Source organism: Zingiber officinale, chromosome 1A (genome assembly GCF_018446385.1).
Source record: "Zingiber officinale cultivar Zhangliang chromosome 1A, Zo_v1.1, whole genome shotgun sequence".
NCBI lineage: Eukaryota > Viridiplantae > Streptophyta > Magnoliopsida > Zingiberales > Zingiberaceae > Zingiber > Zingiber officinale.
Window position 1 is genome coordinate 63620150 of NC_055987.1, and position 9748 is coordinate 63629897.

The 9748-nt window shown below is 37.8% G+C and overlaps 1 protein-coding gene and 1 pseudogene across 2 annotated transcripts; one reads left to right on the forward strand and one right to left on the reverse strand.

The window, feature by feature from the left end:
* Nucleotides 1-815: 815 nt before the first annotated feature.
* On the forward strand, nt 816-2423 carry LOC121998187 (annotated as a pseudogene).
* A 281-nt stretch (nt 2424-2704) lies between these two features.
* LOC122025690 (F-box protein SKP2A-like) lies at nt 2705-5318 on the reverse strand. Of its 2 annotated transcripts, XM_042584534.1 has the most exons (5): nt 5145-5318; nt 4612-4832; nt 3617-3968; nt 3391-3532; nt 2705-3242 (listed from the first exon to the last, which is right to left on the reverse strand). In XM_042584534.1, the coding sequence occupies exons 2-5, from the start codon at nt 4782-4784 to the stop codon at nt 2863-2865; spliced, it is 1047 nt and encodes a 348-aa protein (XP_042440468.1). In that variant the 5' UTR covers nt 4785-4832; nt 5145-5318; the 3' UTR covers nt 2705-2862. The 2 variants fall into 2 exon arrangements, with proteins under 2 accessions (XP_042440468.1, XP_042440476.1); XM_042584542.1 differs by lacking the exon at nt 4612-4832 and having other exon boundaries at nt 5145-5260.
* Between the last annotated feature and the right edge of the window lie 4430 nt (nt 5319-9748).

Sequence of the window (9748 nt, forward strand, 5' to 3'; positions counted from 1 at the left end):
TTCTCAATTTGAATACTCTTGTAATGGTATACCAAAACTGTATCTACCAAAACTAAATTGTTTCGATCTCAATTTGGATCTTCAAAATTAATTGAGTCTTTAAACCATTGTTTAATTGGTCAATTAAATTTTTTTTTTTGCTTTCAATAAAAATCAATTTATTATGTTGAATATTTTTAAAATTTATTTTTTATTCAAAATAATGTAAAATGTTGTTTTTGAAAAAACATAAAATAAGTTATTGATGTTTTTTTTTTAAAATAATGTGAAAACTACTTGTTTCTTAAAAAAATAGTTAGAAACTACTTAAAATTATTATCCATGGTCTTCTGTATGCCATGTGATGCAGAAGGCCACATGGTTTATAGAAGTTGATAGAACTAATAGAAATATAACTCAGATTACCAAAACAATCATAGAAAGGAAAAATATATAATCATAAATAGTTTACTAGATAAAAGAACAGAAGAAGAGATCGTGCATATGAATATTCCTTAGAATTCTATAAGCAAAAGAACTCAAATGTGATTCTAATTAGAATTGATATATGGTAAATGAAAACTAACTAAATTCACAGGGTTTACCGATCATGCTATATTTGCATTCAAACAGAAAAGAATTATATAAAATGAAACTTTCTATTTCAATGAAATTAAAAAGAAGTTTCTTATTATTGAAGTTACAAAACCAAATATATCATACAGAAAGAAGTATATATTAGCTAACTATATCTTTGTGTCATGTATTTTATCAACTAAAAGTTTTAGTAAAAATTAATGAACACTTGGAATGAAAAGATGCAGATAAAGGGACTGATGGCCTGTAAGCACACGGGGTCAAGAAGATTCTTTTATTTTAATGGGAATTCTCATGTTCTTTTCCTAGGTAGCCAGCCCCCTGTTTATATGTTATCTATATATATTTTTTTCACTATTACAACCTTCTGTTTCCTATATTTAGAGCTGTACCTTTATCTGCTTACAATTTATAATAAAAAATTATGTATTCATCCAGCCATAATGTAACTATTTTTTTTTAATTTTTGTACAAAAATCTAAAGCATAGAGAAACTACCCCCCCCGGGAAGCCTGTGCACGGTCTTCTAGCTTTGTCGTTGTTGTCTGTGGCTAGGATTGAGCTGATCCCTCCTACACTAGGCCTGCTGCTAGAGAACTGTCACTGAAGTTATCTTCTAATATAGTTCACCTGCTCTAGATCAATGCCATTCTCAGATGAGACTTGAAGCAGATTCTGGTGGTAAAGTAACTCATGGTAAAGAGCATGCAACATAAGCAGCAGCTCCAACTATAGGTCTCAAGCTTCTTAGCTTCTTCTAGCTGACCTAATAAGAGAGGCCTTGTGCTCATTACCTAGATCGAGCTTTTTGTTGTTTGTTGCCCAAATGTCATAGCTTTGTTGGAGGGGGAACTGTCAGATAAAAAATGGTGAGAACAAGCTGTCAAGCATTTTCTCAGTTTATTACTGCGATGAGCCAAACAGAAGGGAAGAAACTGTCGAGGCAATCTTTTTTACGAAAAAAAAAGAAAGGAAAATTGGGCTTGATGAAGGTGGACATGCATGCCATTTTGTTAGTAAAAAAGAAAATTCGGTCTTTAATTCATGCTCTTTTTTGTTTTTTTCCCCCTTTTCACTAGGAGTTTTGCCTCTGATTTTTGCTTAAATTACTAGTATTTAGCCCAAGAAACTTATTTAGGAGATGTACATTATCACATAAGTTTGCATTGGTATTAACAATTGCAGTGTCTCATGATAATGTTGTTGCAGATTCAGGGTTTTTTTTTTTTAAATGTTAAAATGCTCAGCTTGACAAGTTAGCTGATCATAACTGTCTATCGAGTGGCAGTTTATGATGTAACTCCAAGGGACACATTCACAAATCTTTCAGATATGGGCAAAGGAAATAGACCTTTATATTCAACCAATCAGGATTGCATTAAAATGTTTGTTGGTAACAAGGATGATAAGGTAACGTCACATATTTTTATGATTAAATTTTGTACAAAGTAATGTACTGTTTGGTATAGATCATCGTTCATTGTGCTTGTCTCATTGAAGGAAAGCGAGAGAGGTGTAACCAAGAAGGTATTAACTTTGCCAGGGAATATGGATGTTTGTTCCTGGAATGTAGTGCAAAAACTCGTGTCAATGTGGAGCAATGCTTTGAGGAGCTTGTTTTAAAGGTATGCAAAGTAATTCCAAGCATCTACATGATAAGATTGGTCTCCCTCCCATGTACTCCTTCCTAGTAATCATTTTGCAAAAGTAAAGCTCTAGTAGGCATTTTTATGCAGATTTTGGAAACACCAAGCCTCTGCGCTGAGGGTTCGTCCAGTGTGAAGAAAACCAATATCTTCAAGCAAAAACCTCCTCAAGAAGATGCTTCGACCACCAGCTGTTGTTAATAGTTTGTTTGTCCTTCAACCTCTGGTTGTAATCATTCTTAAGTTTCCCCTTGATCGTTATAGGTTCATGTACAGAGAAATCCATTTGATTTGTGCTTCGCATACACAATTGGTTCTGATAAATTTCAGCCAGTGCAATTTTTATTTGATGATAGTGAAACTTGTTTGAATAATAAATTATAAATTTCCTTTGAAGGATGGTCTGAAATCCACGGTTCATTTTTGTGCTTTTGACTTGAGACAACTTAATCAATATCAGTTATATCTAACTCAGCTTAAAATTGGGTTGGAAATTATTTTAGATATCAAGTGCATTTGGTTGCAACAGATAACACAGCTACATAGCATCAAACATACATAGATTCCTAAGTACCAACATACACCCCCAGTGCAAGAAACAAACAAGTTACCCAGGCTAGCTAATTACATTCCAACCTGTTCAGTAAGGAGCATGGTGATCAGCTAACACAGTTGCCTCGGCATGGTGAGCACGAACAGCACAGGCACAATGCACAGAAGTGAGGCCGAGACAGCCACTGATGATGAGCGAATTCCTCTCAAGGCAGGTATGCAATGATGGGAATGAGTCACACACAGCTTGAACTGCAGAAGCTGTTAAGGCTGTGCACTGACTGATGTTGAGGTTCATCAACCCTTCTTCATTGCTGCTGCTGCTGCTGCTTTGCCAATACCCAAGTCGGCTCTTGCTGCTGTTATTTGCCAGAGAATACATAGCTTTGTCGGTGATGTTCTGGCAGTAATACAAGTCCAGAGATCTCAGGTGCAGGCAACAATTCGCTAGTGCAATCACGCTCTCATCTGCACTGACAACCGAGAGAGGTAAGGAATGCTGATCCCGACAGAAAAGGATGCCTTTCAACCAAAAGCTAGCAGAAAATTTTACTCCAAATCATACGTGATGCTTTAGCAGATCACGACAAAGATGCATTAGCTATGTAAAGAATACCTGTAATGAGCACACAGCCACACAAGTCCAAATCCCTTAGATCAGGGCATCCAGATGCTAAACTGGTTACTCCTTTATCAGTGACACTTTCACACCAACCCAAATTCAAAGACTGTAATTGGCTGCAATGATGCGATATGGACTGCAGCAAACATATACATCAACCCACAAGAATTACAATGACCATGCCATAAATATCTTACGAAATACAAGGGAATTAACATACCTGCAAAGCTGTGTCGGTTGCAGCTCTAACACATCCACAGAGATTCATCTTTTTCAGTTTTACACAGCAACTAGCAAGATATGCAAGGGCAGAGTGGCCGAAAGCAGAACATCCACTAATATTTAGTTTTGTTAGGTAAGGACAGCCGTTGCCTAGTGCATACAAAGAGCTGTCAGTCAGCCTTAGGCTTTTGCTAAGGTCTAGTTCCTGCAATTCATGACAGTATTTAGCAACTATCTCAACAGCATTGTCCTCAAGTTGTGGAACATAATTTTGTCTAAGAGTCAAAACTTGAAGCTGTGGGAACTTGGGCACAAGTGCCTGCACAAGAATGTTCATGTCTTTGTTGCACCTGCAATATAAAAACTTAATGGGAGTTACTGGAGAACCCACTCCGAAATGAACACAGGAAGACAAGAAGCTACTGAAATCATACCCAATATGAAGGTTTCATTACAATAAAACAAAAAAGAATCCACCTATTACAGAAGATTGACACCTTCAGAAGCAGAACCAAGATAGCTCCTTACTTGCAATAATATCCAAAATAATTTCAAATACTTAAGAAGTTGGGTGCGACTCATTTGTCCTCCTTTTTTGCCCACCTTGTTAGTACCATCTTAAAACAAATTTTGCTTTCTACCACTAGTCTTCCCAAGTTCCTAACTTCCTACACACTTGGTGTGTCGACATGTTCATGAGAGAGAACATCAACACCTTGCTCAGTTTTTTGTAACCTTGTATAGTTTGAAACAACAGGAAAGTTTCTAATCATGCTTGTTCTCCGTTTTTGTTTTATATAACACAAACCAAAGTATAAATATTTGTCAATATTTACCCTTCTCAATCATGATTGCCAAACGCTACCCTTCAAAAAATCAACAAGCCCACTTCGATAATCCAATATGATCCATCATCATATTTATCTACCTGCCCAGTGAGCTCTTTAAACAGAATTGCAAGGGATATCAAACAACTAAAGCTAGAGAGTATACCATGATAATGAGAGACTCGTAAGTCCGATGGCATCTCTCCAACCAGTACAAACACATGAGGCTACCACCTCAATCTGCATGGCGCCATTGCTGTCTACAAGCGAAAGGATTCTCCGCAGCAGCTCCGCAGGAAGGTCCTTCCAATCCATCGTAACTGCAGCATCTGTCTCCATCTTCTTTCCAAAAGCAGACACCGCAACTAGCCTCGAGGTCTCCAGCACCTGGTTCCCGTCAAAATCATCTAAGAACCATCATGCACGAGCCCTCCCGGCCACGAATACACGAGCAATCATAAACCCTAACTAGTGAAAGCAGGAAGAAACAAACAAGAGACTGATCGGAGCCATCGATTTATCCGATGGACGGTGAAAAAACTCGAAACCTCCTCCCCCTTCAGTCTTCACCGAAAAAGAAAACACCAGCAAAACTCCAAAACAAAAAACAAAAAAAAAACAAAAAACACATCTTTGGGGTTATGATCACGCAGGAACACGATCAAAATTCAGAATAATCGAGAGGAAAGGCGATCATACCGGCTGATGGAGGATCTGATCCGGTAAAGCTTTGATAGAGCTCGTCAGAGAGGGTTGGCTGGATCGACCGAGGGCTGTGACTGGGAGGGGCGTTGCGATCTCCGTGGAGGGGCGCGGCGTCCCGGCTGGTGTTGTCTTTATATCAAAAACCCGACGTGGCGATTGCAGGCGCGGGGCTCGGGACGGCCAACAAGACACGTGGCGGTTGGCAGAGTCGCTTCGTGGGCTCGACGAATCCAGGAGCCAGTCGTCCCCAAAACCGTGCCACGTTCGCAACAAGCAACGGCTGTGATGCGCGACGGCCTCCGTATCAGGACAGAAAGCACGGGGCCACGCATCTGTTCTTGTGCCAGTAGGAATTTCCGTGTTTAAAAAAAATAAAGAAAATAAAATTTTCCTACGCTCTACGTACTAAATAATTTACACATTGCAAAACTATTATATAACAATTTTGTAATAATAAAAATTAATATATTAATTGTTTTATTTATACTGTTAATTGATTAAATTTGTTTCAAAATATTACGTGTCAAATCAATAATTTATTTTATTTGTAATAGAATATAAAGTATGGATATAAATTTCCTGAAACGATAAGTATTAGCTAGATTTGTAAAATACTAAACTTAGCTATCATCTCTTATCAAAATACACTGACTGCTATTGTCTTTTAGCTTGATAAAAATGTAAATTGAAAACCTTTGAAAAGTGAAATGTTATCATATTATTTTATTGTTAAGAATATAAAAGGTGGATATATTACTATCCAATATCAAATATGAAAAGCTTACGAATATGACAAAAGGTGGAAACAAATAGCCCCAAATTTTCTTATCATGTTACTTAAAAGCCTTGCAGCATTATTGTAATGCTATCATGCAAATGCAATGCAGCACTCAATTGCAACTTTGTGCTGTAGTCTTCCCTTTTGGAAGAATTAATTTTGTTACCCATCAATTGGGTTCACTGAACCTGGACCATTTTCATCACATCAATCATACAACTCTAATTTGTTTAAATTTTAATTGCAACATTGTGTTGTTATACCCTACCTTAAGTGGTGATTTAACAAGAGCAAAATACATTGCACTTCTTTTCACATGCCACTCTCATGTTGTTCCATTAGCTTTGCAAAGGCTCGAGGAAAATCTTTTGCAAATCAATTTTTTTTTTTGGGTTTCGTCTATTGTAGCATCGTCATGAGATGCCATTTCAAAATGATTATATCGACTAAAGTATCATTTAAAAATTTTGAGACATGTCGACATATGAGGCATTAGGAGACGGGCAAAATTTAAATTTGTATAATGGTAATATTGGAAGATTGTTAACCTTCTTGGTTATTATTTAAATATAATTACATCCATAAATGAAGTCATGCTTTTTCTCATGATGTAACTAGTAGATTGTAGTAAAAGTTTCTCATAACATTATTGCTTTGGTGATGGATCAAGGGAGATAGTGAAGTGATCCTAAAGCTAGTTTAAGGCCATGTTATTAAAAGTTCTTTAGTTTTAGTGATTTTGTAATGAGATTTTAACTTCACAATATGTCATGTGATGGCATTAGAGGATCTCACGCTTGTAGACATAATGATTTCTAGGCTACGATATAAGTGGTTTATTAGGGAACAATCCACTTGAAATTACTCACGACGAGAACCCATTTGATAGTTCATTTAGTATCTATGAAATCCCATGTAGACAGATGCAACTAATCCTTAACACTTGATGTTTGGTTCCATGAAAGGGTTGCATGTGTACCCTTGCTATTATTTTGTTGCTAATCTTATAATGATGAGGCATTAATTAGTAGAGGACTATAATCACTCATAGTATACAGAGGAATCGAAGATTATATCACATGATCAATTTGATTAATGATTAGTGCAATTCAATTTGTGCACAGTGAAAATCAATTGAGAAGCGTTCTCAAGTTGGTTTACCTTTCATGGGTTATGGCTATATTAATTAAGTTCAAATTGGACAAGACCTATTGGGACAAATATGGCCCAAGTGTTAGGGGCACATCATGAAATAAGATGATAAAATAATTGCATTGCACAATAATCATACTATGATGTCCTTTTGAGGATACCTTCACTTTCGAGGTAGGAAGTAGTTTTGATATATATCTTGCAAGAGGCCAATATGGACTTGTGTTCCTAAACCAATGAAGAAGGTCTTCATCCAGAATCAAAGTGTTTTGCTGTCACACACACTAAGATCAAACACTTGACATATAATTGCTTGTAACCATGAGAGAAGAGACATTTAACTATTAGTTGTCTCAACTCATAAATTAGATAATTAAAGAAGTTAATTATGTTAATTAATGTTGGGTTAACTTGGGCCATTTTTGAAATGTTAATTTGGAGAGTCTTGTTACAAAATTAAAGGTTAATTTGTACGGATGGACTTAGGGGTTAAATTGAAAATTAATCAAAGATTAATTTAATTTTAATTTGGACCCAATTTAAAAAATTATGTGGATATGTGATGTGTGTGATTCATACCTATATTTTGATCATATTTTGTAGGCATTTATTATATTATAGGAGTATATTTAGATAAACTTCTAGTATGTGTATTTATTTCATGATTTTAATTTAGATGTCAGGTGAAGATTTTAGCATTTAGAGCACATTGTGTTGGTGCAGGGAGCACCAGACGATTAAACCTGAGTTTTGATAATGATAAAGGGTTCTAAGTTAAGTGTTATTATTATTCTAACAAGTTAAATTGAGTGTGTAAGAAAGTCTAAAGTGATCTTAGGCAAAGGAAAAGTCCTACCTACGGTTAGGCAACGAAGTCCTAATCCGGAGGATTAGACAAAGTTTTGGCGGATCGAGGACGTTGGGCGAAATCCTAGAGTCGAGGATACTAGGTGAAAGTCCTGAGGGTTGCGGACACCAGGTGGAAGACTGGACGGGTCAGACATCGGACGCCCAGCATGAAGTCCTGATATCTCAGACGCTGAGTAAAAGTCCAGACAGTCTGGAGGATCGGTCTGGCAAAAGGTAATCCCTCCTGAGAGGAGTAGGTAAGGATGTGTTCCTCGAAGAGGGAACAGTAACCGTTGGTCTGACTTAGAGTTTCCACGAAACTCAAAGTCAAGACCGGACAATCTAGAGGTTGTCAAATTCATACTTTATATAAATTGTTTATTGCATATACTAACTCTTTTTTTGCAAAAAGTGATGTGTTGGAAAAAGGCAGTCCGACGTCCGAAGTTGATTTGGGCGCCTGGAGCTACTCTGGGCGCTCGGGCGCCCGGAGGTGATCCAGTGCCTGGAGGTTATCCGGGTGCCCGGAGGCTGCTCTGGGTGCCCGAGCAAGCTTTAGTGAAGCAATAGTTTGGGCATCCTGGTGGTCCGGGTGCCTGGGCGGCCAAAATTTGATTGACACACTGAGCTGGAGCGCAATGACTGGCCGACCCACGTCAGCGGTTCTGGCGCCCAAAGAGGGTCCAGACGTTCGAACGCGGAGAAGTTTCAAAGAGAGTTCGTCACGTTAGCATAGGCCAGGCACCGGAGAGGGGATCTAGGCGCCGGGAAGGGGCTATAAAAGGAGGATTCGACTAGCAGCTTCAACACATCATTCTAATCATCTTCCACTCTTGCACGCTGCTCAGAAAAATGCTTTTATGCCACCCAAACGTTGCTCCGACAACCGAAGGCTTGATTCTTCAAATATGTAGATCGTCGATACATTTAATTTATTTCAATTCTTCAAAAGTTGTAAATCTCTACTTGTACTATTTCGAACTTATAGTGATTGTCCATCGAAAGCACTCAACGAGTGCGACCACACCTTGGAGTAGGAGTCATCATAGGATCTAAACCAAGTAATTATTGGCCTTGTTAGCGTTGTGTTTTCTTTTCTTTATTCCGTTGCCGCTTATCTCTTGAAAGTTTTTAAATAAACGTGAAAGCCAGGAGTGTTATTCAACCCCTTATAGTGCAACAATTCTATAATTGGTATCAAAGTGGGGCCACTTCGAATTGGTGAAACCACCGTTCAAATAATTTTTTCATGGTATTGTTTTTAAATTTTCGGAATCGATCAGAGTCAATTGGAATCAGTACGATTACCCCTTCCGATCAATTTTTTTCACAATCGAGTTTTTTTGTTTCTTGAGGTTGGTGTAACACCACTCGAGTTCTTTAGTTTTTCATAAGCTCTTTATACCACACCGCTAATCCAAAACTAAGTCTTGGGGCAAGTCTCCGTTGGTGATCTTGTAGCCTGCTAGAAGGGAGATTGAATAGCTAAGTCACCCCCAAGTCAATTATTTCTCTACAAGAAGGTTAGTGTATAGCGGAATATACTAAAACAACAAAAATAATAAAGAAAGAACACAAACGCTAACAAGCTCGATGTAACATGGTTTGGAGATTGCTTGCTCCTACTCCACGGGTTGCCCTTGAGGTGGACGATCCCTTAATCCTTTTATGGATTAGTCCTTGACAATCTCCGGCTAGAGCTTTCTCCTTTTTAGTGGAGCAAACCTCTCACAATGCTCTCTTCCTCTTTACAAGATAAAGTTTAGGTTGAGGAGGAAGAGAGTAGGCTTTGGAAGCTTGGAGGCAAAGACTAGGAGAG

Coding starts and splice junctions, on each gene's coding strand:
- LOC122025690 (XM_042584534.1), bottom strand. CDS start 4,784: ATGGAGACAGATGCTGCAGTTACGATGGATTGGAAGGACCTTCCTGCG. Junction 3,533..3,616: donor CAACCGACACAGCTTTGCAG/GTATGTTAATTC, acceptor TGTTTGCTGCAG/TCCATATCGCATCATTGCAG. Junction 3,243..3,390: donor TGGCTGTGTGCTCATTACAG/GTATTCTTTACA, acceptor TTGTCAGTGCAG/ATGAGAGCGTGATTGCACTA.